Raw genomic sequence first — 25,398 nt, 5'->3', positions numbered from 1 at the left:
TGGACTGATCGCGGAGGATATGGATTTCAAGCTGCAAAGTCCACGCAGCAGTTAGAACTCTGACGAGAGATGAGGCGATACAATACTTTATTAAACTGAACGACAGAGCGGCTACAGATTTGGCGGAGGGGGGGGGGGAAAGGGGAAAGTTGGTGAATGGCCGGTGTGTCTTCTTTCGGTCGAGATCGAAAACTCTACTCAACAACCAACCCTGCAATTGCATGCTTCATGGCGTAGAGGTGGGAACAGCACTTGCATCGTCTGCTTTCGTGGCGGGTGGTGCTGCAGGAGCAGCCGAGGAGCCAGAAGACCAAAAACTCAGCATTCCCCGGTACGCACTCCCGACAGCAGTGGAGAGCTGCGCTCCTGCGTGCTTGACGGCGTGCGCTGCTTGCTCTGACGCCGTCGGTTCCACGGCGGCGTGATCAGAGGTAGGGTCGTGTGGCTTCTCCTTGAGCGCATCTGACACGCTCTTGGTGAACGACCCGAAGGCGCCGCCTATAGCGAGCATCGACGCATCACACATGGTAAGTTTCCTTCCGCATGCACAAGTTTGCAAAAGCTCGAAGGCAATGACTCATACCAATCGCAGAGGTCACTTTGCCCCCAGTCTCGACAATCGAGGAAGTGACTTTGCCGCCAGTCTCAACAATCGACGGATCCAGCTGTATCAAAAGAACAAACAAACAAACAAACAAACAAACAAACAAACAAACAAACAAACAAACAAACAAACAAACAAACAAACAAACAAACAAACAAACAAACAAACAAACAAACAAACAAACAAACAAACAAACAAACAAACAAACAAACAAACAAACAAACAAACAAACAAACAAACCAACAAACAAACAAACAAACAAACCAACAAACAAACAAACAAACAAACAAACAAACAAACAAACAAAGTCAAAAAAGCACAGCGGCACCTCTGTGCACACATCTGTTTTCAAAATCACCCACCGATGCAACAAGTGTATTGAGCCGAATAGACACATCGTTGACACTCAGTTGCCCAGCGAAAGGATGTCTGCAAACAAGCAAGCAATGAGTCGCACAAAAAAAAAAGCAAAAAAAAGCAAGAAAAAAAAAAAGCATACACAAACTCGCCCAACGAAATCGCGCCTGTGAAACTAGACTCTACCTGGCTGAAACCGTGTCCAAAACGTCCGAATCAACTCGGTGCTTCCACTCTGCAAAGTTTGCCGTCGTCCACCAGGTTTGAATGAAGCGGGCACCGAAATCGCGCAACCTCGCAGCCGTTTCTGCAGTAAGAAATCATGGGAAAATCAAAAAAAAAAAAAAAGGGGGTTTCGCTTGCTCACTCCAGTTGGCGACACCAATAACCTACCTGACGTGGACAGTGTTTGCTGAGCAAGCGTGGAGGCAGCTAGCGCAACAGTGTACGACTCAAACTGCGCGCGAATCCAACCGTCGCTTCCTTCCCAAACAAAGCCATCTTGGTCTTGACCTGCACGAAAACGTACCCACAAGCGTTAAAAGAACCACCCGAGAATTCGCGACTTGGCTAGTCTGCAATCAAACTCACCGCCAGCCCGGGCCTCGTATGACTCTACCGCCGAAACAATATTGCTCATGAAGCGCAAGTCTTCGGTTGTGAGAGCTACGGCATCCTTCACGTCGTCATCGTGAAACTCAATCTTCTGAGCGGCAAGCTGCATCATTCAACCCATGCAAAACGGAAGAGTCAGCCAATGGGTTTGCGCGCCAAGTTGGATACATAAGACGAGAGAGCTCACATCGATAGTCACAGCCAATTCGTGGTCGGGCCTGAGCAAGAGGAACATGGACGAAACGCCAGCCAGCACGCCGCGGGCCTTTTCCGAGCGCAACGTGTCCAATTGCAACAGGCTCAAATATGGCAGAAACACGCAACCCTGCAAAGGTGATCCAACAAAAAGAGCTTTAGAGACCAAGACCGAGCGAGGGTGGTACCAATGCTCAACGGGGACAGGATCATACCTCGCCAAAGACGGAAAACGGCAGAGCCAGTCGACGCAACAATACGCGGTGTTCTTGCTGCTTGACGGTGCCCGGCTTGATCAAGTCGTCTGTAATGACGGTGGGGAACGACGAGATACTTGGCTGAGTCGTCGCAATGTTGTTGCTCTCGTGCTCAGAGTCGGATACTCCAAATCCGAGCTTGGCGCAGGCAAACAAGCCGCTCTCAACCAAGCCTGCGCAAAACGCACCACAAAGTGAGCCTTGAACCACGTACAAGCATCGACTAAGATCGCCCTCAACTCACCCGGCATCAATGAAAGCAACGCGAGCTGGGAAAAGCAGGAAGCCTCGAGCGTTGGTCCGGCAAAGATGATCTGTGAGGTGGATGAGATGAGCGCAAGCATTTCACATCGAGCGGCCGAAGCCAAGTGAATGGGTCACCTTGCGCTCCAGTAACAGTGCCTTGTAGAGCATGAGCAATCGATGCTTGAATGAAAGAACCAAGGATCGACAAGACAGGTCTGGTGTGAAAGGTGTGAGTTGTGGAACATGACACCGACCACCTGACAACATACCAACATACCAATGAACAAGCTGGATTCATCCATTTTTGACGCGAGAGTTGCAGAGATACTCGAGTAAAAAAGCTGATATATCAAGACCACTCAAGAATGAGCACGATTGCGAACCGAACTCGAACTTGGTTTCTTTCATTGAACCAAAACCTACCTCGAGGAGCGTGAGGTCGGTAAAGTCACGCTGGTCAAACAGGGCCTCTGTCATGGCAACTGTCTTTTGCTTCAAAAAGCCAAAAATGGGCTACACGAAACGGGGCAAAGTCAGCGCAATGCGCATGAGCACTTGGCACTTGCGAGGCAGCATACTCACCACCAAGCTCAACACCACCACAGACTTTTGAATAGTGTTGCGGGTAACGTCTGCCGAACGTGTCTTGAACGACTGTGACATTGTCAGCACCAGGGATGAGTATCAAGCAAAAAATTGGCAAGAGATGGGAACGACATTTTCAGTCTGGTCTTTTGTACCGCTGCGTCTTGCTGGCGAAAGCAGGCCAATCCAAACACAGTTTGCGTTTTGGCATACGACTCGTGCGAGATGTGGTTTGGCAACAGCGACAAATCGGTCGGCATGGGGAGAGTGAAGCAAACCAAATCGGACGTACGCGAATGGGCGCCATCTGAACACACAAAAGCCAGCATCAACCACCAAAACAAATATCAGTTGGAAATGGCAATGCTACATCCATCGATAATGCTCCTCAGTATCAGCAGCGAACCTGGCATTGCGAGGAACGGGAGCTGGGCCCAAGCGACGGGCAGCTTCACTGTCGGAGCGGCAGCTGCATGTTCGGATGACTCGGTGCTCGCAGCGGTAGACGTGTTCATGCCAAACGATGCACGAGCCGTATTGGAAGCAGTCTCGTCGGAAGCAGCAGCAGCAGCAGCTTCGGTATGAGTGGCAGAATGGAGCGATGACGTGTGCGACGCCGGGTTGTCCGATGAGACGGGCCTCTGGACCACTGCCGACAAAGCAGTAGGAAGAACAGTATTGCTTGCGTTCGCAGCACTCGTCTCGGCGGCGGAGGTCGAGGGTGACGCTGGCATCGCCGGGTACGCGAATTCCACCTGAAATTTGCATTGTGTTTGTATAAGCCAATGCAGCCCAATTTCCCCAAGAGGCAGTAGCAGGTATCCATGGGTGTGTGTGTGTGTGCGTGTGTTGAAGAGCATACCTGAGGGCCGTGAGTGTGATGGAAGCTCACGAGCATCACAGAGATGACCGTCGCCATGTTGTCGGAATCCAAAAACCAAGAAAAGGGGGAGTGTAGAAAAGAAAAGTCTCTGAGAAAACCAAAACAAAAACAACCAAAAATAACAAAACCACAACAAATGCCTGAGAAATGTGCAGCAGCGCTTCCAAATGGGGAATGAGCCGAATTGTTGAATTGGGTGTTGAAAACAAACCGGAAAGCCAAGGGTTCTTAGCTCCTGGACGCCCTTCTCTTTCCTGAAGACCCTCACATTGCCGACAAGCAGACGCTTCTTGCATCCTACCTTGCGAGCTACTGCGAGTCTGTGAGTGGAGCAAACTGCGGCGATGGCGGCGACCGTGACTTCACCGGCGATGAGACAGTTTTGCGCTATGGAGACTTTGTCACGCTGGACCAGCTCACCGGTGTCAACGAAGGCTATCGGCTTCGCGCCACGACTGCGGCTGCCTCTGCGCCCTCGGCAATCTCGTCGCAGGTCAGCGCGCTTAGCAGCACAAGTCGATTCCTGGGTGTTCGTCTTGACTATTCGAACGCCACCCATGATTTTCCGATGCAAACCTATGAGGGCGATTCCATGTGTAAGTTTTCAAAAGTTTCCCCCGTTTGGTTGCATACTGTGTTGCCTCTGTCTCAACGCAAGCCTGTACCTGACACTCATTTTGATCTTGTTGTGCTGTTTGTCCTCTGTCTGTCTCGCTCTCTCCGTGCTATGCTCTGGCAGCCTTCCAAGTCGTCGCTCTGCGCATCGAGCGGTTCTGCTCGTGCATGTACGCGTCCAACGACTACAACTCGATTCGCTTCCAATCGCGTTTCCCGCCAATTCTCATCTCCCAGAAACCGTCGTACAAATTCAGCGTGGTCGGCAACGAAGGCTCTTGCCCATACTCGACGCTCCAGGTCGAGTCGCTCGTTTTGAACAAGGACCAATTTGAGGGATTCCCCGGTCTCGAAGCGCGGTGCCGTGCTCAGTGCACGCGGATGGCGACTTGCGTTCGCTACACGGTGCGCATTACTGCCGATGGCGATGGCATGTGTACCATGTTTCCCTCGCAGACCGAGAACATGTTTGCGTATAGCCGCGATCGGAGCGACAAGGTGTTTTTACTACGCGTACGACGATGACTGGTGGCGCTGGTCCTGCGAGAATACCAAGCCTGGAGACTGGGCACGCGACCAAGCCAGTGCCAGCTTCCAGGTCGTCGAACGGTTTGCTTTCTCAACCCGGGAGAACCACTTTTTCAGGATTATCTCGCCACTCCTCCTCACCACTCTCGACAAGCAGCCAGTGTTCTACGGCGACGAGCTGCACCTTGTTTCGGTTGATGGCTCCATTACGCTCGGCGCCGGCAACAGGCTGGAATCTGTCGATCAAGGGTCGAATACCACCTTGCCGCCAATGCGCTTCAAGATCTACGGACGGAACTCGACCTTTGGCACGCCTGTGCGGCGCTCAGAACGTGTCATGCTGCAGACAATGCCGGACTCGCAAAACGAATACTTCAGGAAGTTGACTGGCAACCGTCGGTTCAACACGTACATTCCCATGTTTTTGCAACTGGCCACGTCCGCGCCGGTAGCCCCTTCCGGAGGCACTCAGTTGGATTACTCAATGCTTCGCATCATGAAACCGTTCCCATTGAGCGTTTCGCGGCTCTCGGCCTTCGAGTGGGTTTTGAACAAGGCGCCCAAACTGGACACTCCAGCTGCTGACAACGTCCTCTCCTTCATCAAGCAGCCTACAATGGCCGTCACGGTGCTCCAGCCCTTCTCTGCTTTGGAAATGACGAGCAACACCAATGGCACTGTGGTACTGGCGGTTGTCTTTTCGGATCCAGTTGTTCGCACCTCCGTTCCGCCTCCGCAGTTTGTGGGTTTGGATTGGATTCGTCCCAAGCGCCTGTGGCCAAACAACTTTGCTGTTCGTCTGCAACCCACCGCGTCCTCGGTCGGCCCCGTTACTGGAAATGTCACAAACGTCGTGTATGAGGAAGCGCAGCTGCAGGTGCATTTGGTTGTCACTGTCACTTTCGGTCAGCAACTTGCCGTTGGCGACACAATCACAACCACCGCCGTGAACGTCGAAGGCGCGAATGAGCAGCCCATCTTCCAGCCCACACAAGCCGTGCAGCTCAACTTTGAGCCAGTGTTCCAGCTCGCTTTCGTTCAGTGGAATGTCACGAATACCACAACTGTGCTTGCTCCGTTTGACACTTTGCGTGTCGCCACGGTTCGTGCCGACTTCAGCGAGCCGGTCTTTTCCGCGGCGTCTGGCGGATCTCTCGACGTTTCGTGCTTTGCTCTTTTGGGCTTCGACGTCGCCAGCTCGGGAGTGTTTGCTGCGAACGCCACCATCCTTGCCGTGACGCTTGTGCCAGGCTCCAATAGCACTGCCTACTTGCTCGATCTGTCCTATTTCCAGCTTGGTCCGTACGATTCGCCGCTCTCTGCACCGATGTACTACGTCTTCCCCACTGGCGCTGGCATTATCACACGCGGTACCGAACACCGTGCTGCAACCGCGGTTCGAGCTGATTTGCGCGTACCTGTGACTCTTCCTGTTCCGCCGGCCTGAGTGTTTGTCTAATGTGACCTGTATGGCGATGTTCTGACGTGTTTGTCGTTGAAATGCATGATTCTCCTCTGTCTGTGCTTTTTGGCGGTGTGAAGGTGTGGATTCACCGCTCGATTGCAAAGTAAACAACAACCCAAAAAACCCTCATGCAAAAACCTCGTGCTCCATCTCAGAAGCGACGACCGCGCGTGCATCGTCCAGCTCGGGCTCCAGCTCCGGCGTCGAGACGGCCGATTCCAATCGAGCCCCTCTGTCTTTTTGGTGGGACATTTTTGATGGATCTGAAGGTAACCGACTGAACGCTGCAACGCAATGCGCAAACAAAAACAAAAGCGAACGACTCACCTTCGCTTTGCCGCATCACTCTGCTTGACAATCCATCCCAGACTTTCCCCTGGATGACTTTATCCAAAACCACCCTGTGAACCGCGAGTCCGACTTTAATCCACTGGACGCGAGCCCCGAGTTTAACTGGGCAGTTGGACGGCGTCTGCTTCCTTCGTTCGTGGCATCCAAGTCGGCCGAGCGTGCGCGCTTCTCGCATCGAGGAGTCGCCATCGACACCAAGTCCCGCTTTGTACGTCGCTGCCTGCGGCGTGCCGAGCGCAATGCTTCTAGCATTTTCATGGTCGATGAAGCCACAGCAACCTCGTGCTCAATCAGCCAGTCCAACATCGACCGTCTCACGTTTCATGGAGACCTGCTGCGCGACCCGACACTGCAGATGGACTTGGTTGCGACTGGTGTGCCTCTGGACGCGAAACTCTCCTGGCTTGACTCAGATCCCTATTTCGCGTCATTCTCTAGCGGGACTGGCAGTGAACAGACTGGCTGGGTGATGCACTCGCGCCACTACACTCGGTACTGCGATGACATTGAGAGCCCGCTCATGACTGGCTCCATTTTGGAGCTGTTTGACGCGCTGGAGACGATTCGGGTTGGTCGGTACTGGTCCGGAAGCACACTGTCCACGGCCTTGTTGGGGCATAACATAAACTGCGCACAGTTTTGCACCTCATCAGCTGTGTGGGTTATGCTCCTCCGATATTGGATTGTCGTCGAGCGTGTACGACCACCGCAAGACGTCATTGATCACTGCGCCACGACCAGCATTGACATGCTTCGGTACTGTTTAACTCACCACTACGAGGACATGCACGGTCTTCGCGAGGAACTGCTAGCTCGTTGGCTGATCAACCATGTCGATCGCCGCAGACCGAATGCGTGGAACTGTGTCACGCTCGTCTTGGAGTGGTTGTACCCCGAGCGCAAGCCTGCGTCGTACGACTGCGTGCATCCGCCACGGCCCACGGGTCCCACGGTTTACGACAAGTTCGGCGTGACCGAGGAGGCTGAAGAAGTCGATTGCAGTGATCCTTTTTGGTACGATGACGATTGGTTCAAGCAGGCGGCGGGGTGGGATATGGCACCTGTGCTCAGCAACATTGATGCGCTTCTTGGACTCGTCCCACCCGTCCCGCAGCCCGATCTTCGCGTACCTGAAGATGTCGCGCAGTTTGTGTTGGACATGCCTCTTGCTCGTCATTTGCAGCGCGTTCCCGCCTATCATGAGATGAGTTGATTGAGTGTCTTTGTTTGTTTGTTGTTTGTCTGTTCGTCTGTTCGTTTGCCTTTGCCTCTGCCTCTGCTTGTTTGATTGTCTGTGCTGTCACGGATGCACCACGCGGCATTTCTCCATTGAATGCTTTAACGAATGCAACTTCTTGTCGAACACGACGTCGACTAGGACGAGATCAGGTTTCTTCTCTCTTCGTTTTTTTTTATTTATTTTTTTTTTGTTCTTCTCTGCGTTCCTTTCAACTTTTTATCTTGTTGTCGCTGTTGTTTGCTTTGTTTCTCATTTGCTATTCTGCCTGACCGTGTCATCCCAGATTGTCTTGTCGTTGAGTTCATTGCTCTCTTTGTTGGTTGGTTTGATGTTGATTTTCTTGTGTTTCTTTCCTTTTTTTTTTTTTTTTTTCCATCCTTGTTTTCTCTCTCTCTGCTTCCCTCCGCCGCGGTTTTCTCCGTCTCCGATCTCTCATTTCGCATTTCTCGTTTCTCAGCTCTCTCGTTCCCCATTCCCTCTCTCTTTGCCCACCCCAACCTTTCTCTTCGTTCTGCATCGCGTTAGTTGGTCTTTTTTTTTTTTTTTTTTTTTTTTGATTTCTTCGCTCTTTGCTTTTACACTCTCGCTCTCTCTCGCCCGCCCCTTCCCCAGTCCCTCGCTTCCCAACACACATCGTTATGTGTCTTTTACTTATCGCCCCCCAGCCTCCCTCTCTCCAACAACCAAACACACAACCTCGACAGGCCTGTTAAACAAAACAACCAAAAAAAATCACACTGAAAAATTTCCAGTTGTTTTTTTGACGCAAATTCGCTTTTTTTTTTTTTTTTTTTTTTTTTTTGGGTTGTCGTCTTCGTCACACTGTTTCCCAGGTGGCTCTCCTCACTGACTCGATGACTGTTGGCTTGTTGTCTTTTCGTACAACGCACTGCTGCTTGCTGCTTGCTCGTCTGCTTATCTCTTCACCTGCAGTGCCCTTCCGTTTGGTCTCTCTTTGCTTCTTTCTGTTTGATTTGAATTGTCATTGGACTTTTTTTTTTTTTTTTTTTTTTTTTTTTTTTTTTGTTCCAAGCACTTCTCGTTTGCAGCAAGCGGTCGGTTTCAGCCGTCGTCCCAACCTCGGTGCCTCTCTGTTATTTGAGTGGTGGTTGGAAGCACTCCCGCTCGTCCTCTGGTCCCCTTGGTCCTCTTGGTCCCTTTGGGGGGGGGGGAGTCGTTCGAGTGTTGCTGGTTTTTTTTTTTTGAATCGTCACCATCTCAACTCGCCCATTTCTCAATCGCACACTCAACGTGATTCCAACTCGAGTTCACTCCACTCCGACTCTGTCTTCCGCTTTCAGTCAAAAACGCACTCGGTCGCGTCGTGAATGAACAGCCAACGACACCAACGACACCCCAATTGAATCGCCGTTTTGATGATTATTCTTATTATTATTTCTTTTTTTTTTTTTTAAAAAAAACCCCAAAAAAACAAAAAACAATCAACTCGATCGACTCATTGCTGCGTTTCGCTGTCCCATCCATCGATTGTCCTTTTCAGATTCTTCCGGCTGGCTTTTCTCCGTCGTTTCTTCTGCCTGAATTCTCAATAAAGCCATGTCCTCGGCCGAACAACGCGAGCTCGAGGCGTACCTCGCTGCCAACAACGTCCACGGGTTTTTGAAGGATTTGCTCGTCCAAATCTGCATCGACCGGCCAAAGGATCTCGTCGAGCACGCCATTCAGCACCTCTCTGCCAAGTCTGGCCGAACTGTCACAGCGCCAGCGCCAGTAGCAGCCACATCTGCTTCTGGTGCTGCTGCCACTTCGAGCATCAAGCCCGCCCCGGCGCTCTCCCTGACCACCCCAAAGATTGTGGAAGAGTCCGAGGAGGATGCCAAGTCGGACTCTGACGACGATTCGAGCAGCACTGGTCGCCGCGACTCTATTGAGGCACCCGTGCCCGCGTTTGCGCCGCCAAAGACGCTCCGTCGTCGCGGCGCCGTCTCTGCCTCCGTCATGACCGAAGAGGACGTCCAGAGTTACGAAAAGAAGGTGGTACCGAAGGACTACAAGACCATGGCTGCCCTGGAAAAGGCCATCAAGAAGAACATTCTCTTCTCGCATATGGACGATGACGAGCGCAGCGATGTGTTTGACTCCATGTTCCTCGTCGAGCACAAGGCCGGCGATGTCATTATTCAGCAAGGTAATGGTCGAGAACAAGGCGATTTGTGTTTCTTTCATGCGATGGTTTTGTTTTGGTTGAATGTAGGGAGCTAACGGATACGGGGTTTTTTTTTTTTTTTTTTTTTTTTTTTTTTTTTTTTTTTTTTTTTGGTTAATAGGCGATGAGGGTGACAACTTTTACGTCATTGATTCTGGTGATGTTGATGTCTATGTGGCTGCTACCGGTGATCAGCCCATCACTTCTATCTCCGACGGTGGCAGCTTTGGCGAGCTTGCGCTCATTTATGGCACTCCTCGAGCTGCTACCATTAAAGCCAAGACTGACACCCGTCTGTGGGCCATTGATCGCAACTCGTATCGCCGTATTCTCATGGGCAACACTTTGCGCAAGCGCAAGTTGTACGAGTCGTTCCTTGAGCGCGTGCCGATTCTTGGTTGGTTTTTTTTTTGTCGAGGATTTAGCTTTGTCGTGGGTGTGGTGTGTTGTTTGTTGTCATTCTGTATGCCTGACTTGCTGGGTCCCTTTGCTCGGATTGTGCAGAAACTCTTGACAAGTGGGAGCGTCTCACCGTTGCCGATGCCTTGGAGGCCGTAACTGTCGAAAACGGCGTTGAAGTTGTAAAGCAAGGCGAGGAAGGCAACGACTTTTACATTATTGTCGAGGTAAACAAATTTGCCATGTCGCTGTTGTCGGGGAGTTCTCGTGTTGTGCCAATACTCACGTCGAGACCCCCCTTTTGTCGCGTTCGTCAGGGCAAGGCGCGTGTGCTCCAGCGCAAGAATCCCGAAGACGAGCCCCTTGAAGTAGGACGACTGGGTCCGTCAGATTATTTCGGTGAGACATTTCCGCAGCTATTTTGTTCATTCAACCAAAAAAAAAAAAAAAACCAAAAAAAAAAACCACCCCCCCAAAAAAAAACCACCTCGCTTTTCCTCATCTCACATCTCGTGCTTTGAAAAAAAATAGGCGAGATTGCTCTCTTGACCAACCGCCCTCGCGCTGCCACCGTTGTGGCAGAGGGCACGCTCAAGTGCATCAAGCTTGATCGTGGTCGCTTTGAGCGCGTTCTCGGCCCGTGCGAAGCCTTCCTGCGACGAAATATCTCCACCTACAACAGCTACATCCAGCTGGTTGTGTAAACGTCCTTTTCTGGCTTCTGCTCGTTGAATTATCTTGAATGTCCCTGCGCAATTGTGCTTTGGCCCTGCGCTCTGTGTTTGTGGACAAAACGCCGCCTTCCCCTCCCCGCCTTCCCCAATCTGTGCCTTCTCTATGATTTTGTGCTGCGGCTCGTTTAGCATGGGATGTCGGTTGCCTATTTGTGGGGCTTGAGTGGTTTTTGTTTTTGTTTGTTTGTTTGTTTGTGGTTCGTTTGAGTGGATGCTTCTGGTTCTTCTCGTTCTTTCCTTCTATTGTCTTGTGTGCCTGCTATGTGCAGCGGAACTTGTTATCGTTGTTTTTGTGCATCGCAATCGAGCACTTTTCAAAGTGACCTTCCTTCTGAGCGTGCATCGCAGTCTCAGTTTTTTTTTTTTTTCCCCCTCCATCACGCACAATGCTGGATTTCATTCGTTTCCGGACGTACTTTGCGTTGTCGCTTGCTGGGCTCGGGCTGGTGTTCTGGACGGGCTTTTCAGCAGCGATGGGCGACCTGAACCCGTCGCCACTGCGGCGACTGGAGGAGATATTTGACTATGATTGGCTTGTTGAGAACCTTCCTCCGACGGAGCGCAAGGAGTGGACGATGCGCATCGACAACGGCGTCCGTGCCGTCTTTAGCTCTGAGCTTGCATGCACGGTCAGTCCACAGTTGCGAGTTGAGGACGAGTGAGAGTGAGTGTAGAGTGAGTGAAAATGAGTGTGAAAATGCGCAAAGCTCGAAAACTGGCTTGGAAGGTTCTCTTGCCCCCGCCTTCCCCGCCGGCTCCAGGTGTACTTTCGAAATAGCATTGTATGGACATGCCTGGGATGCCCTCAGTTTGCGGCCTGGCGCACATGCGAGAGAATAGGGGGAAAAATGCGTTCGGCCCTCACGCGTCATCGGGTGCTGAGTTGGCGCCACTTTTCGGGTGAACGACGCGTGCTGGTCACTCAACAAGAGAGATACAAGATGGTTGGCTTTTGTGGTTTGTTTTTTTGATGGTTTTTGCGCATCTTGACAAATCAAAGTGGGGGTGCGTAGCTGAGAATTGTTGAGACGATCAATAAGCCGTGCATGTGCTCTGAGATTGTTGATGTTGGTGCGACTCTAAGCAAGGCGGCTTTTTTTTTTCTTCACTCCATGTGACATTGTAAACATTGAACAACTCACTTTTATCGATGCAATTGGGGTTTGGTGTTCGTTGACAGGCTTTATGGAATATGGTGCTCTGTGCCGTGCTCACGATCGGTCATGTCGCGCAACTCCTCGCGTTCGGTCGACTCAGGGTTGTTGAACGAATGGTACGACATGGGCTGAACGTTCATCCTTGGTCTCATCACTCAAAGCTTGTGTACGGAACCGTCTTGTGGCTTACAATTCGTCGGGTTTGTTTCTCTATCTGTTGACAGCAAGTCAATTCCGAAATGACTCACTTCCTGACCGTCAAGTTGATGCTCATCACCATGCTTTTGAGCGCGTCGACGGAAACGTGGCTCGAGGTTTTTGTGATGGGCTTGTGGTTTGTGACGGTCGGCCTCTTCAAGTTTTTCAGTTTGGTTGGACGTTTGCGATTCGAGTTTGTACGGCTGCAGTTTCTGCTACGTGGAATCGGTTAGCATGCCATTCACTGCGTGGGCTGACATTTCTTCTGCTTTTGGCTTTTTTTTTTCTTTCTTTTTTTTTTTTTTGCTTGTTTGCTTGTTTGACCTGACAGCTCTCATTCGCACCCAACACGTCAAAATTTACCCACTTCAGGGTCATTTCGGCATTGCTTGGGGTGGTCGTGGTCGATTGTACCTGGATTGCCTGGAGCTGGGCTGCTATGAATCATTATGATAGAATCTTCATTTTGATTCTCATCTTTGATGTACGTATTGCGTTTGTGCCTTCTTGCAAGGACTCGCTTTGCTGTTTGCTTCTCCCCCGCCTCCTTTTGCACTGCATTGCGCATGTTTTTGTTTCCTGACACGCGTGTGTTTTGCCTTGGAAAACAAGGGCTGTGTTGCCTTGATTGAGACCTGCCAAACATTGGTCAAGTACGCCTTCCTCCTTGCCGGTACGAGCGACCAGAGCAACCAAAACCGGCTCTATTACTTGGACTTTGGCTGCGAGATTCTGACATTGGGCCTGACGCTCGTGTACTATGTGCAGCTCCTTGTAAGGCCCGGCAATGATGATGCATACCTTGCCCTTTGCTTGAGACGCAATCCATGACCTCTTTGACTTACCCGTCTTATCTCTGCAGCTTTTCGATGGCTTCAGCTTGGATATTGTCACCTTTGTTCTTTTCTACTTTGTTGTTTCCACATATCGAACCATCAAGCGCAAAATCCAGGCCTTCCGCACCTACCGCATGGCCTCGCGCAATCTCGATGAGCGGTATGTCGCGTCCGTTTTGAGCCGAAGGAAGTGTGCCTTGGAAGCTTACTTTTTTAGGGTCCACTGGATTTCTTTGTGGAAAATTAGTTTTCCTGATGCAACGCCTGAGCAACTGCGAGAAAATGACGATGATTGTGCCATTTGCCGAGAAGGCATGACGAGCGCCAAACGCCTGCCCTGTGGACACTTTTTCCACCTGGCGTGCCTGCGAATGTGGCTGGAACACGGTAACTGTCCGACCTGCCGTCAGCCCATTCTGGCCCAGTCTGGAGCTGCCGCAAATGCATCACCGCAACAGCCGCAGCAACCTCAACCAGCCCCAGCCGACCAACCTGCTCAAGAAGCTGCCGCACCTCCCAATGCGGATCAACAGCAGCAACACCAACAGCAGCAACACCAACAGCAACAACCACAACCACAACAGCAACAACAACAACAGCAGCAGCAAGAAGCAGTGGCACGTGCAGCCAATGCGGCCGCGCAAGCCTTCTTTCAACACATGCAACGTCCCATGGGTGGCGGGCCCCTCCCTGCTGGACTGAGGCCCCACACGGGCAATAACGTCGGATTTGGCAACCCCGCTGCACCAACAGTTGGAGCTGCCGCCGCTGGCCCCGCCGCCGCTGGACCAGCTGCTGCCAACCCACAGCTCACTCACACGCGCTACCAGTTCAATGGCCCCGAGTGGGCGTCGTGGTTGCCGCGGCTCTCGTTGGATATTGCTCACGGACACGGCGACGTGGCCGTTAATTTCGACTGGGGTCAAGGGCATGCACACGCCGTGCATAATCTTAACGCAGCGCAACAACAGCCGCAAGCAGCGCCGACAGTGCGGCTGCATCGACTGCCGACCCCATTCCCGCCGCAGCAACAGCAACAGCAGCAGCAACAGCAGCAGCAACAGCAGCAGCAACAACAACAACCTCGAGTTCCTCCTGCGCTGGTACGTGTCAAGTTGATATGGAGAAGGGAGATTTGTCAGAACTGACTGACTGATTGTGTTTTTGGTTTTGCTTCTTTGGGGCTTAATCGACAACGAAACAGCTGCAAAATCTTCAAGAAATGTTCCCCCAACTTTCGGCCGCTCAACTTGAGGCTGAATTGCTGCACACGGGAAACTACGAAGCAACCGTGGAGAATATTCTTACTGGTCGGCTTGTTGCCCAGCCACCGAGCCCTGCTGTTGCTGTAAGAGTCACTTTCACAGGGGGGGGCTTCTTTTGCAATTGTGAATTGGACTTTGACTTTTACTGTGCGGATGTAGGTGCCGACATCGCCAGCGCCATTTCCACGTGCCTCCGAACCGCCTCGACCGCCCGCTCAACCGGCCGCAAACCCGTCGGCGTCACCTGCAACAGAGACATTGTACCCAACACGATCGAACCTGGCGTCCAGCAGTGCCGCATCCACCTCCGCGCCACCTCCAGCAGCAGCAGCATCATCAGCAGCATCAGCATCAGCAGCAGCTGAACCCACCCCACCACAGGCCGAAGCCAGTTCAAGCGACTCTGTGGCCAATCCGCCCACTGAGGAGCCACTGACTCGTGAGCAATTGGCCAACGCCCGAGCCGTGTACTTTTCACGCACACTTGGCAGCACCTCTCCCCGCTTGTAGACGGTTTCCTGGGAATCGTTCGTTGTTCTTGACGTGCTTGATGGTCGATTTTGCGGTTGCTGTTGAATTTTTGCTGTTGTACGATTCTGTTTTCCATTTTTCCTCCATTATTACATTCGCTGAATTCGTCCTACAGTCTTCCAGCCTCATCATCCTTCATCCTCATTTTTCATTTTTGATTCACTCAATGCAGGCCTTTATTGAAAAGTTCCGCGGTGCGCCGAACGCGTCGGGCTCGCTCGACCAGCTCTTCCAGCAGACAACGTCGCACGCCGACCCCGCCGCCATCACCACCGCCGCCAATGCTGCCAACAATGCATCTGCAGCCCCTGCTCCCGGGTTTATGACGCCCGCAAGCCTCGCACAGTCGGCACGGCAGCTGCACAGCCAGATGCCGTCTGCGCGCTCGTGGACTGAGTTTCTCAACGCCAAGCGCCTGTCGCGGCCCGCTGGCATGGGCGACCTCTCTGCGCGGCTCTGGGTCAACATCAGCCACTTCCAAGCCAACTACTTTGCCATCTTTGTGGCGCTCGTCATCTACTGCATGTAAAGCAGACAAAAAGCAACATGTACTGAACAACCGGGGTGAGGTCGGAGGGGGGGGGAGTCGGCGTCATCATCGCACTGCATGGAACACTTTGTCGACGTGGTCGATTCCATCCTACTTTGCGTACTCTCTGAACTGCTGATCCTGACGACGTGACATTGGTTTGGGGCTGCAAATCGCCGAGTCTGCTCTCTGTCTCTGTCGCTCTCTGTCACTGTCAGGCAACGCTTGCACTTTGAAACTTCCAACCTGAACCTTGGATTGGTCTTCTGATTTGCTCAGATTAACGTCGCCGACCCTGTTCCTGTCGCTGCTGGTCATCATCGCAGTCATGGCCCTGATTGCATTGCGCCAGGGACGACCTCTTCATGTGGGAGGCAAGTGTCAAGTTTGGCTTGTGTGTTGAAATCAGAGGGTGGACGCGGGGTTTCTGATCGTTGTGATTGTTTTTCTTTTTTTTTTTTTTTTTTGTTTGCGTAGGCAAGGAATATACTTCGCGAGACCTCTACATGGCGGTCGCGACAGTCAGCATTCCTCTCCTCTTCTTTGCATCTGCGGGATCGGCGGTATTCTGGGTGCTTGGTATGGTTGCCATGAGCTGGAAGGCTTGCCTTTTTTGTTGTTTGTGTGTGTGCGTTTATTCTCACTATTTCCTCCCTCTCGCACCATCCTCACTCAGGCGCCTCAATCTTTGTCATTGTTGGGCACGCTGTATTCATGGAAATCGATCCGGCTGCTCACGCGGCTGCTTCGGGGCAACCAACCATGGTTTGATCTCCATTGCTTGCTTATGTATTTAACGATTCGCTTTTGTTGCCCTAGCCTCTCCTTTCTCACGTCTCGCTCGACAAAACATGTGATACAATGATGAAAACAAGAGAACAAAAACGCTTCTTTAATCATAACAGCAACCAACAGAACTGGTCGGAAAACAATAATGAACAAATCGGCAGTTTAGGGTGGTGTAAAAAACGGGCTGCTTTTACTTAGCCTCCTGACCCTTGAAGACAAAGGTGGTGGAGCACTTGCCGCAGTACTGGCGGTCAAAGTGGGAAGCCATGAAGACACCAGCGCCGCACTCAGCGCTAGGGCACTCTCGGCGCAGACGGGTGATCTTGCCGTTCTCGTCGACCTTGTAGAACTTGAGGACAGCGAGCTTGACCTTCTTCTTCTTGTGGGCAATCTTCTTGGGGGTGGTGTAGTTCTTCTTCTTGCGCTTCTTGCCACCACCGCGGAGGCGAAGAACGAGGTGAAGGGTAGACTCCTTCTGGATGTTGTAGTCGGAAAGGGTGCGGCCATCCTCGAGTTGCTTGCCAGCGAAGATCAGGCGCTGTTGGTCCGGAGGAATGCCCTCCTTGTCCTGGATCTTTGCCTTGACGTTCTCGATGGTGTCCGAAGACTCGACATCGAGAGTGATCGTCTTCCCCGTAAGGGTCTTGACGAAGATTTGCATAGTCTGGAAGAGAAGCAGATGAACAACAGCAGGAGATTAGGTGAGCAGAGCATTTGCAGTGTAACAGAGCTTCGTGGCAATGGCAGGACACCAGCACAGCAACGAACAAACGAGGGGGGAAGGAGAGCGAAGAGAGCAGAATTAAAAAAAAAAAAAGCGCGTGGCTCGAAATGCCCAGCAAAGCAAAGCAAAGCGGCATTTTGTCTCCAGGTGCTGCGACCAACGCACAGAGATAGAACAGCACGTCTTGCCGATAACTCAGTACTGAGGCAGCGTGAAAGGAACACCGCGAGAAGTAAAGACGCGAGACGAACGCGATTGAGAGAGGAAGCAAAAAAAAAAAAAAAAAAAAAAATCGACTTTTTTCGCCCAAACGCTCTTTCGCTTCAAAGGCAGTGCGCCCACGATCCTCCTCCTCCACCTCCCAGAACGGCCGCAATTCTGTCGCATTTCACTCGTGCCATCGAAGCAGTGCGACAAGAAGCAAACAGACGGAAATCGAGCAGGAGAAAGAGAGCAGAAAAAAAGAAAAAGCTCGTCCGCCCAAACTCGCCCATCCGTTCACTGCCTCCCCTTCCATCGCGTCTCCTGCGGCGCGCATCGATGCCCGCGTCCCCGCCCCTGGATAATCCGAGTGTGTGTATGATCCTGTAACGGATTCACGCGTGGCGGCGGGTAGATGGGCCGCGGTCACTTACAAAGCAGAAAGATAGAGAGAGCGAGCACTTGCGTCCAAACTTGGCGTGAAATGAAAATCCCAATACACAAAATTTCATATCAAATTCAGAGGTTTGACTCGCTCACAGGTTCAATCAACCACGGCCGCCGATAGAGAAATCCCGATATTGGCATTAATGACACGAGTATTGCAAACCGATTCCAGCCTCGTCTGAGCTTCTGAGCAACCAACCGCCAATTTTGGCTCGATCTCTGCAAATCCTTCTGACCCAACCCCCCTCCCCGCCCCCAGGTACCTGGACAAGATCTTCCTGCATGGTTGCAGTATTCAAGCAGCTTCCCCATTGACTTTGCTATTGAACAACGACTCAAATCCAAATCCAAAACAGCCACAAAAACTCAACCCAATCGAATCGTGAGGTGGTGTTTGTCTCAGTGAGCAATGCAACGCCAGTGACTACTAGCTGCGTCGCTAATTCTGTCATGTATGTGTGCCAGGCTCAGTCTGAATGCTCTCACGATTGCGCGACCTGTTCACTGTCCAAGTGCCCGTGTCCAATCTGTTTGATTCGGCAGACCTGAGCCTCCTTCCCTGCGACCCAAGCAACCACCCACTCAACAACCGAGTGACCAGCCCCAGCGCGCTTCACACGACTGCTATTCCTTCTGCCACTAGTGCTACGTCCTTGTCCTTGTCGTCGTCGTCGGGTGCGCTCATCTGCGAATCATCTGCTACACACGCACCAATGTCATCATCGTCGGGCCGCGGCGCACCTGCCCTCAAGAGCACCACGCTCGCAGGTGTCGCCGAGTTTATGAAGACAAAGAACTGCCGCAATGTCATTGTCATGTCTGGCGCGGGCATCTCGACGTCCGCGGGCATCCCCGACTTTCGCTCCCCTGGCACGGGCCTCTATGACAACCTGCAAAAGTACGGCCTGCCCCACCCGCAAGCCATCTTTGAGTTGGACTACTTTCGCAAGCGTCCTGAGCCGTTTTTCACGCTGGCACGCGAGCTCTTTCCGGGCATGTTCAAGCCCACCACGTCGCACTACTTTGTCCGGCTGCTCGAGCGGAAGGGCTTCCTGCTGCGCCACTACACACAGAACATTGACACGCTCGAGCGCGTCGCGGGCATCGCGGCCAACAAGCTGGTCGAGGCGCACGGCTCCTTCTCGGGCAACCACTGCATCAACCCCGCTTGCCGAAAGAGCTTTGACCAGCTCTGGATGGAAGACCTTGTCTTTGCCGGGAAAATCCCGCGCTGTGACAAGTGCGAAGACCTAGTCAAGCCCGACATTGTCTTCTTTGGCGAGAAGCTGCCCGACCGCTTCCACAAGCTCGTCAACGAGGACTTTGGCGCCTGCGACCTCCTCATCGTTGCTGGCACCTCGCTTGTCGTGCAGCCCTTCGCCTCACTCATCGATCTCGTTGGCCAGCGCACGCCCCGCTTGCTCATCAACCGCGAGAAGGTTGGTCAGGCAGATCCCATGGAGCGCATGCTCGGCTACCGCGGCGGCCTCGACTTTGACAGCATTGAGAACGTCCGCGACGTTGCGCACCTCGCTTCGTGCGACGACGGTTTCTTGGAGCTCGCTCGTCTGCTGGGCTGGGAGCAGGAGCTGGTGTCTCTTGTGCGTGACGACCATGAGCGGCTCGCCGCGGCGGCAGTCCAAACGTCCGCCCAGCGCCAAGCGCGCCGAATGAGTGCTGCCGACCACCAGATGGCCGCTGGCGAGACCGAGAAGGCGGTTGATACCATCACCGCCGCTCTCGTTGGCATGACCGTTGCAGAGAACGCTGCGGAAGCGTCTCACGCGGAGGAGGCTCGCTCTGCCACTGGGCGTCATGCTCTCGGTGGCGCTGGCAGCGCTGACATTGCTCTCAAGCAGACTGCCTCTGAAATTGCATCCGTTGTTGCGCATGCCGTGCAAGCTGCCGATGCGTCCGAACCCGCCGCGCCAGCACCATCGAAATGATGAGCCAGATGGGAAAAAAAAATGTTTGTTTTGAATCTTCCATGAGTTTGTGTTTTTTCGAGTTTGTTTTGTTGGTTGTTTGTGTGTGGGTGTTTGTCTCCTTTCCACGTGTTCGTGCTCGAGCTGTTTGTTATGAATGTAAAGACTCTGTTTTTCACCCCAAACGGCACAGCCTAACAGCGCTGTTCCTCGTGGTACTAAAGTTGTGCAATTTTTGTTGTGCAAAAGTGGCAAAGTCTAGGCTTGATTTATTGTTCAGGGAGAGCGTCTGACAAACGTGACCACTCGGGCAGCTCAGTGGCAAAGTCCCAGTCGGCCGATTTATACCGCCAGGCGTGGAGATACAAGCACGCATTGGGTGAAGGAAGCGTCCGTGTGCGGAGACATTCGAGGCAGTAAGGCATGCGCTCGGCGGCAGGCGTTGAAATTGTGAGCGCGGCCGATTCTGCGGTGGGTCCGACAAGCGTGTCATCTAAATCAACACGGTCATGGCCACCATCACCGTCATCGTCGTCAGCTACAGCGGCAGTGTCTCGATCGTCTGGCACTGGAGACTCGGTCTGCGGGGCTGGGTCCGACAAGGACGACGTGGCGGTGGTCGCTGTAGATTCTCCGGATGCACCAGTCCTCACAGCATCTTCGGGATTGAGCAATGCAGTGAATGCCGCAACGATGCGGTCGCGGTCGTCAACTTGCACTCCGCCTTTGCCGCGCGACGGACCAAACGCAGGGCTATTGTAAATGGGGTCGTTCTCAATCGGATAGCCTGTACAGGATGAGTCCAATGTGAGATGAGATCGCCATTCTATCAGCCACCATACATGCAACGATCCAAGTTTCAGAAGCTCTCACCAAGATACTGCAAATGAACACGGATTTGGTGTGCTCGCCCTGTTTTCGGGAAGCCTGTTTGTTGACAATAACATGGGGGTGAGAAAAATATCGAACGGAGACAAGAAAAAAGACAACGCAGAAAGAAATCGTCAACAGAGCTCTTCAACTATGCGGTGGCACGCACACTTAACAATGCTGATCACGCCGTTCGTTTGCTCTCGGACAAACACTGTTTCGGCAGGCTTGCCGCTCGGATCAACACCATTCAGGCCGAACTTGGGACAAAAGCTCAACAACGGCTCGGTGCAGGTCACTTGTTCTCTAAGCAAAAAATTCACCCCAAAAAGGGAAACAGATACAGGTTTTGTTGACATGTTCAAGTTCCAGAGCGATCCAGCGTGTGCGCGCGACCTACTGTGGGAAGACGCCAGTCACTCGACAAATGTAAAACTTCTCCACCTCTCGCTCTGTGATGAGCCGCGTGACGGCAGCTGCCGCTGCGCGGTTCTTAGCCATGACCAGCACGCCCGAAGTCAAACGATCCAGCCGATGACATCCTAAATCGCACGACAATACAAAGCTCAGCCAATGGTCCATGCTGCATACTAATAAGCCGAACAAAGGGCTGTTACCGAGTAAATTGGAGTAGCCCATTTCGCTTTTCATGATCGAAATGACGGTGTGGACGTTGAATCGTCCAGCAACGTGCACCTGTTGACGAGAGCGAGTCGCGTGAATGCAGCAGCAACAGTTGAGGGGATCGAGGCGCACGCAATGCAGCAAGCCATACCGGGATGGATGCAGGTTTGTCAATGACAACAAGGTCGTCCGTTTCGGCAATCACGCGAATGGGAGCAGCCGTCACAGGTGGCTCGTGACGGTGTGCCGTGTGCACAAGTACGTCGCTGTCTTGAATAATGTACGATGGCGCTACAACTTTTCCATTGACTGTGACGCGACCATCGCGAATGGCTTGATCCTGAACAACATGTTTTTGATCGACCATGAGCCTTTTCGCGATCGTTTGTTGGTTGTTGTTGTTGTTGTTTTTGCAATGTACAAGCGCATTTCGCATCTCAATTCGGGGGGGGAGGGAGGAGCGAACAACTCACAAAGTACGCTGGTGTCTCAACTCGAAACTCGCGCCGGAACAGCTCGAGCAGGCCGAGGCCTATCCAACGCCGCTTGGCGTACGCGACGAAGCGAAAGAGGTATGGCTTGACGAATCGCAGACCTATGAGGGCAAAATCGAGTCATGTTGTGTGGTAGTTGGCATTCTCAATGCGATGAGCATGGATTATCGGCACTTTTCTAAGAGTTTCAACACGGTCTGAGAATTTTGTGTGACGCGCGTCTGTCTCACCGTCGCGCGTGTAGCTCTCAATGTTGCCCACGGCTCCCGATGCGACATGGCGCGGATGCGTTTGCTTGCCATGCTGTGGACGCGACTGAGGCGGGTAAGGGTGACGACGACCGTGTTGTGCACCACGAGGTTGTTGCTCCTGCTGTTGCGCAGGGTCGAGTCGCGGTCGCTTGGCTACTCCGTTGCTACTTAGACCGCTACTGCTCCCACTATGAATGAGACTATTTGAATCAGTGCTGGCGCTTGTCAGGGCTGCGGTTGACTCGGTCGCCGGCTCGCCTTCCGCCGGTCGCTTGGCGCGCTCCATCTGTGCAAGAGTTCGTTGCTTCTAAAGGAAGAACGACTGGAGTACTGCAGCAGCATCTAGTCTATGTTGCGTTGCTGCCGTGGCATTGCAAAAAGTGCCACCAGTGCTTACATCCAAGTCATCTGAGCTGTTCTGAGACCACGTTTGGTTGCAGTCTGATTCTGAACTGATTCTGAGATTCAGTTCTTCTTCTTCTTCTTTTCGTTCATTCTTTGTCTGTGCCTTCCTTCCCTTTGTCACAAAATGGCGTCTACTGTCATGGCTGCTGACTCTGCGTCCCAAGCACAGGCTGCTCCGTCCGAGTCGCTGTGGTCGTCCATTCTGCAGAGCGTGCAGACCTCGTCCGCAGCAGCCTCTCGCAACGGCGCTCTCGACGCCAGCTCAGTGCTCGTCCTCGGTAAACGGAGACGAGCCACCGCAACACACAACCACCCCAATCGTTTCCCCCCGCCCCCCCCCCGCCTCCCGTATTCAGCAACTCTGTGAATCGAGCTCGCTGGCAACTGGAAGGCGTTTGAACGTCCGGGTTGAAGGAAGGCTCACCCGTGAGTGAGTGAGTGAGTGAGTGAGTGAGCGGGAATTTGGAGATCTCATTCCCCCTTCAGTGTCTCTTTTCTGCTTCAATGGTCGACCTCACTCCTGATATGGGGAGAGAGAGTCTGCCACTTGTTTTTTTGGAGAGACGTGGTTCCCCCTTCGTAGGCACTTGGGTTCCGAACGGCTGCTTCCCTTCGACTTCCATGCATTGGATTTGTGATTCTCATTCCACCGTCCTTTTCGTTTCGCTCAGGTCCCAAGGACGCAGGCAAGTCCACTCTGCTCGCCAGGATGCGGTTTGACGCAGGCGCGACTACGACGACCACAAATGCTGCTCAGCTCGTCCGCGATGGGCTTGGCTTGGAGTACGCGTACGCCGAGGTCAAGGACGAAGACAACGAAGGTACAGCAACAACCTCGTGCATCTCTGAAGAATGCCGGGGATCGGAATAACCCACATCACGAGAAAGTGGGAGGATGCAGGTGTCTGCTAGGCAGCAAGACACGCGTTAAAAACGCATCACAACACGAGCTCAATCCCACACCACGTCGTTCTCGTTCGGGGTTTGTTTGTTTATTTATTTGTTTGAAAACAGACTTTTCAGCGCAGATTGGCGTCTGGTCACTCGATGGCGATCTCCTGCAACCAAGCACGCTGGCGTCGGCACTCAACGAGAACAATTTCGCCGGAATGCTCGCAGTGCTCGCGGTCGATCTGTCGCAGCCTTGGAGCATTCTAGAATCGCTGAAACAATACACACGCGCCTTAGAGGAGCATATTGAGACACTCGTTGGCATCGAAGACCAATTGCCAGAGCTGAAAGCAAAGTGTAAGATGAGCGCGATGGATCGAAATTGAGGGTGGGGGGGGGGACGAGACCAGTTGCTCACTCTTGGTTTATGTCTTTGTGGCTTGCTTTGGCTTCTGTTTGCTCAACCACTATTCCTATGATGCCAGTGGTCCGTGCATTCCAAACGTACTCGGAAGGCAAGGCGGTTGCGGATGGCTCCGAGGCAGTCCTTGCGCCACTGGAGCATGACGTGCTATCGCGCAACCTGGGCCTCCCAATTGTTGTCGTCGCTTGCAAGGTGAGCGTGCAATTGGTCTGGGTGATGATGCTGATGCTGATGCTACTGCTGCTTGATATTGGCAACTCTCTTACTTTTTTTTTTTTTTTTTTTTGCTTTGTTTTATTGTGTTTTCACAGTCGGATCTCTTGTCAACACTCGAGCGTGATTACAACTACAAGGACGAGCATTATGACTTTATTCAGCACCACTTGCGAAAGTTCTGCCTGCGATGTGCGTATTCATTGTCGTGGATGGCGTAGCATCAAGTTTCTTTGTTTTTCTTACTGTGTTCGACTCTTTTTTCCCACCACCACCACCACCACCACCACCCCATGTCTTGGACCTCTTGCAGATGGCGCGGCGCTCGTCTACACATCGGCGAAGGAATCCAAGAACGTCGATCTGCTCCGCAAGTACATTTGCCATCGTCAGTTTGGCATGGCTTTCAACCAGTCGGGCTCGATCGCCGAGAAGGACGCAGTGTTTGTTCCGATGGGTTGGGACAGCGACGCCAAGATTAACATTCTCCTGGACGGTGTTGTTTCGATCAACGCCAGCGAAATTTACGAGAGTGTGATTAAAAAACCACACGCCCGCAAAGTGAGTGTTGCAGCATTGGCAAGTGGTGCAACAGTTGGCTGAACGCTAACTTGTTTGGTGGTTGCTTGTTCATTCCAGGCTTTGCAAACTGGAGACGAGGCTGTTGCCAAGGATGATCAGGCCTTCCTGCAAGAGCACGCCCCAAAGCTGCTCAAGCTTCGCGAAAAGTTCACTGGCTCGACCAGTTCAACTGTCACGTCCGTTTCCGGAGAATCAAAGGTACGTTATTCCAGCTCGGTGGGCAGGTTTTTTGTTGGTGGGGCGGGGAATGATTTTCTCACTGTTTTTGTTTTTTTTGTGTTTGTTTGTTTTTGTTTTTTGTTTTTCTTGCTCTTCCTCCACTGATAGCCATCCATCCCATCAGTCGATGCTGGTGCTACCGCGGGATCCACTGCATCCCCTGGAAAGAGCGCTGCCGGTCGCTCAACACCCGCCGACGGTGCTTCTAACGAAGTCATCAAGAGCTTCTTTAGCTCATTGCTCAACCAACCCAAGAAGGCTACTGCGAAAGCATCCAGCGCCGACGCACCAGATGCCGCTGCTGTCCCGCGCAAGGATGTTGATGCTGCTCTGGATCAAATTCGGAACAAGCAACCTTAAATTGTGTAGTCGAGAACATGGAGAAGGAGTTTTCCTTTTCTTCTTACTTTTGTTGGCATCCTGCTGAGCCAGGCCTGTGTTGATTTTTTTTCTTCTTGCATTCATTGTTTCTTGCATTTGTTTGTATCTGTTGAGTGTTGAACGTGCTGTGAGAAGTACAGTGAAGCGATCTTGACCGCTTTTTTTTGCTTCCCCTGTTTTGCTCAAATTGCCCCCATTTCC

The 25,398-nt window shown here is 52.4% G+C and overlaps 9 protein-coding genes across 9 annotated transcripts; 6 read left to right on the top strand and 3 right to left on the bottom strand.

Annotated features, from left to right (window-relative positions):
- Positions 1 to 70: 70 nt before the first annotated feature.
- Positions 71 to 3,829, bottom strand: CAOG_03513 (hypothetical protein). Its single transcript, XM_004348368.2, has 16 exons — positions 3,722 to 3,829; positions 3,266 to 3,614; positions 3,015 to 3,166; positions 2,857 to 2,928; positions 2,698 to 2,787; positions 2,552 to 2,615; positions 2,410 to 2,489; positions 2,273 to 2,342; positions 1,987 to 2,201; positions 1,764 to 1,901; positions 1,553 to 1,679; positions 1,355 to 1,474; positions 1,148 to 1,268; positions 967 to 1,033; positions 584 to 665; positions 71 to 498 (listed from the first exon to the last, which is right to left on the bottom strand). The coding sequence occupies exons 1-16, from the start codon at positions 3,776 to 3,778 to the stop codon at positions 227 to 229; spliced, it is 2,076 nt and encodes a 691-aa protein (XP_004348418.1). The 5' UTR covers positions 3,779 to 3,829; the 3' UTR covers positions 71 to 226.
- A 49-nt stretch (positions 3,830 to 3,878) lies between these two features.
- CAOG_08711 (hypothetical protein) lies at positions 3,879 to 6,332 on the top strand (the record flags this gene model as incomplete). The annotated part of the gene is made up of 4 exons (XM_011272029.1): positions 3,879 to 3,891; positions 4,003 to 4,338; positions 4,482 to 4,870; positions 4,905 to 6,332. 4 exons carry the CDS (start codon positions 3,879 to 3,881, stop codon positions 6,330 to 6,332), a joined length of 2,166 nt encoding a protein of 721 aa, XP_011270331.1.
- Positions 6,333 to 8,411: 2,079 nt separating this feature from the next.
- Positions 8,412 to 11,581, top strand: CAOG_03512 (protein kinase). Its single transcript, XM_004348367.2, has 6 exons — positions 8,412 to 8,461; positions 9,443 to 10,090; positions 10,230 to 10,505; positions 10,613 to 10,734; positions 10,825 to 10,906; positions 11,039 to 11,581. The coding sequence occupies exons 2-6, from the start codon at positions 9,499 to 9,501 to the stop codon at positions 11,209 to 11,211; spliced, it is 1,245 nt and encodes a 414-aa protein (XP_004348417.1). The 5' UTR covers positions 8,412 to 8,461; positions 9,443 to 9,498; the 3' UTR covers positions 11,212 to 11,581.
- A 13-nt stretch (positions 11,582 to 11,594) lies between these two features.
- CAOG_08710 (hypothetical protein) lies at positions 11,595 to 15,340 on the top strand. The gene is made up of 9 exons (XM_011272028.1): positions 11,595 to 11,870; positions 12,422 to 12,514; positions 12,623 to 12,793; positions 12,928 to 13,080; positions 13,209 to 13,370; positions 13,459 to 13,592; positions 13,680 to 14,535; positions 14,637 to 14,780; positions 14,857 to 15,340. Exons 1-9 carry the CDS (start codon positions 11,628 to 11,630, stop codon positions 15,205 to 15,207), a joined length of 2,307 nt encoding a protein of 768 aa, XP_011270330.1. The 5' UTR covers positions 11,595 to 11,627; the 3' UTR covers positions 15,208 to 15,340.
- On the top strand, positions 15,326 to 16,714 carry CAOG_08709 (hypothetical protein). Its single transcript, XM_011272027.1, has 4 exons — positions 15,326 to 15,753; positions 16,037 to 16,131; positions 16,235 to 16,336; positions 16,434 to 16,714. The coding sequence occupies exons 1-4, from the start codon at positions 15,395 to 15,397 to the stop codon at positions 16,526 to 16,528; spliced, it is 651 nt and encodes a 216-aa protein (XP_011270329.1). The 5' UTR covers positions 15,326 to 15,394; the 3' UTR covers positions 16,529 to 16,714.
- On the bottom strand, positions 16,633 to 17,226 carry CAOG_03509 (ubiquitin/ribosomal protein S27a fusion protein). Its single transcript, XM_004348364.1, has one exon. The coding sequence runs from the start codon at positions 17,205 to 17,207 to the stop codon at positions 16,737 to 16,739; it is 471 nt and encodes a 156-aa protein (XP_004348414.1). The 5' UTR covers positions 17,208 to 17,226; the 3' UTR covers positions 16,633 to 16,736.
- A 1,168-nt stretch (positions 17,227 to 18,394) lies between these two features.
- CAOG_03508 (zinc finger protein) lies at positions 18,395 to 20,073 on the top strand (the record flags this gene model as incomplete). Its single annotated transcript, XM_004348363.2, has 1 exon — positions 18,395 to 20,073. One exon carries the CDS (start codon positions 18,395 to 18,397, stop codon positions 19,862 to 19,864), a length of 1,470 nt encoding a protein of 489 aa, XP_004348413.1. The 3' UTR covers positions 19,865 to 20,073.
- Positions 20,074 to 20,083: 10 nt separating this feature from the next.
- Positions 20,084 to 22,393, bottom strand: CAOG_03507 (RNA pseudouridylate synthase domain-containing protein 2). Its single transcript, XM_004348362.2, has 8 exons — positions 22,062 to 22,393; positions 21,811 to 21,932; positions 21,489 to 21,677; positions 21,331 to 21,409; positions 21,114 to 21,255; positions 20,883 to 21,019; positions 20,717 to 20,770; positions 20,084 to 20,630 (listed from the first exon to the last, which is right to left on the bottom strand). The coding sequence occupies exons 1-8, from the start codon at positions 22,366 to 22,368 to the stop codon at positions 20,113 to 20,115; spliced, it is 1,548 nt and encodes a 515-aa protein (XP_004348412.1). The 5' UTR covers positions 22,369 to 22,393; the 3' UTR covers positions 20,084 to 20,112.
- A 128-nt stretch (positions 22,394 to 22,521) lies between these two features.
- On the top strand, positions 22,522 to 25,379 carry CAOG_03506 (dynein light intermediate chain). The gene is made up of 8 exons (XM_004348361.2): positions 22,522 to 22,765; positions 23,159 to 23,308; positions 23,502 to 23,735; positions 23,864 to 23,994; positions 24,114 to 24,207; positions 24,329 to 24,576; positions 24,655 to 24,795; positions 24,925 to 25,379. Exons 1-8 carry the CDS (start codon positions 22,612 to 22,614, stop codon positions 25,174 to 25,176), a joined length of 1,404 nt encoding a protein of 467 aa, XP_004348411.1. The 5' UTR covers positions 22,522 to 22,611; the 3' UTR covers positions 25,177 to 25,379.
- The last annotated feature ends 19 nt before the right edge of the window (positions 25,380 to 25,398 follow it).

This window comes from Capsaspora owczarzaki (assembly GCF_000151315.2).
Source record: "Capsaspora owczarzaki ATCC 30864 unplaced genomic scaffold supercont2.5, whole genome shotgun sequence".
Lineage (NCBI taxonomy): Eukaryota > Filasterea > Ministeriida > Capsasporidae > Capsaspora > Capsaspora owczarzaki.
This window is presented reverse-complemented; position numbering and strand designations above follow the sequence as displayed.